General features: G+C 39.2%; 1 protein-coding gene across 1 annotated transcript; it reads right to left on the minus strand.

The window, feature by feature from the left end:
• Positions 1 to 1017: 1017 nt before the first annotated feature.
• Positions 1018 to 1783, minus strand: LOC116348597 (ATP-dependent RNA helicase glh-2-like). Its single transcript, XM_031779647.1, has 3 exons — positions 1297 to 1783; positions 1128 to 1219; positions 1018 to 1052 (listed from the first exon to the last, which is right to left on the minus strand). Exons 1-2 carry the CDS (start codon positions 1744 to 1746, stop codon positions 1211 to 1213), a joined length of 459 nt encoding a protein of 152 aa, XP_031635507.1. The 5' UTR covers positions 1747 to 1783; the 3' UTR covers positions 1018 to 1052; positions 1128 to 1210.
• Between the last annotated feature and the right edge of the window lie 29 nt (positions 1784 to 1812).

Below are 1812 nucleotides of genomic sequence, written 5' to 3' on the forward strand. Positions count from 1 at the left end.
ATCCAAATACACGACAATTTTTCCCGCATCAATCAACTCTCTCAAAACCAGACTAATAAATCGCTGAAATACTGGTGGTGCATTCGTCAAGCCAAACGGCATGTAAACATATTCGTACTGACCCATCGGAGTCACAAATGCTGTTAGTTCAATGGAATCTGGATGCATCGGCACTTGATGGAAGCCATTTTTCAAATCCAAAGCACTAAAATACTTCTTACCACCGCCCAAGTATTCCAAACAGTCCTCGATCAACGGCAACGGAAAATGATCCCTTACTGTAAGTTTATTCAATGCACGGTAATCAACACACATTCTCAATTCACCATTCTTCTTTCTGACCAACACAATTGGCGATGCATAAGGCGAGCTACTTGGTCTAATAATACCTTGTTCCAATAAATCATCAATTGCCTTCTGTACTTCGATCTTTTCTTTGTATGACAAACGACGCGGGTTACTGTATACTGGTTCATCATTCTTCAGTTTAATTTGCATAGAATAACTACTGAACTTATGGTTCACATCTTTTGTTTTCACGTGGTTTCGATAAATGGTTGATTTCAGAGCATCTGCATGTTTCTTATCCAATTTCTTGTTAATATCAATTAATTTATCAAACTCATCTGTCTCAGTCGCACTTACCAATAAAATTACTTCATCATAATCAACCAATTCTTCTGTTTCATTTAAATTAATTACACCGACACATTTATCAAATCGAGTTTCACAACTGTTCAAGTCATCAACAATGTTTACCTCTGGTTCAATCCGTTTACCTACACTAGATCTCTTTCCAATCTGCTTAACAACTGCCTCTGTATTCTTAAAACTATCTGTGGTTGGTACCTCTGTAACGCTATCATTCGGACTCTTAAACAAATTAAACAACTTAAGTGCACTGGTACTTTTGGGCATTTTATTCTTCATATTACTTCTGATTTTAATTAACTCGCATGCTGTATATTTGTACGATTTTATTTGGCATAAATAGACCTCTAATTTTGTTAATAAATCACGGCCCACAAGTAAAGGTACCACGGCTTCATTATCTGGTAGAACGAAAAAATTATGTATTAACTCCTTGCCTCTGAACACAAATTTACACGCAATTTTGCCATACATACTTAGTTTTTTATTGCCCATCCCACGATACGGTGTACATTTTAATTTATTCATCGCAAATGGTACCATCGAACGTCTCACGAAACTAACGGGGCTACCCGAATCAAATAAAGCATTTTTCGAAATTAACTCAGTGCACTTATTTTGTTTATTCATAAAGGCAACACTTACCATTTGCATCGATGACAACTGCGTTGCTAAACGGCGTACTTCGTTCTCATCCTCTGCGATGTCCCAATTGTCTTGGTAATTTGTTTCTGGTGGCGGATTTCCAACCGTTGCGACCGCATTTGGTTCACTGGCTTCTGGCTTCTTCTTTTTCGGGCATTCATGACGTGTATGACCGACCTCATGGCATATGAAACACGAATTTGGTGGCCGCTTTGGAGCCGTGCACTTGCTCTGGTAATGCCCATAATTGAAACAATTGTAGCAACGAATTCCCGACAAATCAATTTCACCAACACTTTTCGTTGTACTACCGCTGGCACTTGCAATGGCACGTGTATTTGCACTGGCATCTGGCACGTATGGCTTCTGTTTCATTGTTGCAGCTGGCATGGCACTTGATCTTGGTTGCACTGAGGCACGGCGTAATTTTTCATAACGTTCCATCAACATTTTCAGTTCGGCCAATGTACGAGCACTGTACAAAATTGATGCGTGAACACTTTTATCGTTCAGGCC

The sequence above is a fragment of the Contarinia nasturtii genome, unplaced genomic scaffold (genome assembly GCF_009176525.2).
Source record: "Contarinia nasturtii isolate CC-2019 unplaced genomic scaffold, AAFC_CNas_1.1 Cnas_scaffold_2575, whole genome shotgun sequence".
Taxonomy (NCBI): domain Eukaryota; kingdom Metazoa; phylum Arthropoda; class Insecta; order Diptera; family Cecidomyiidae; genus Contarinia; species Contarinia nasturtii.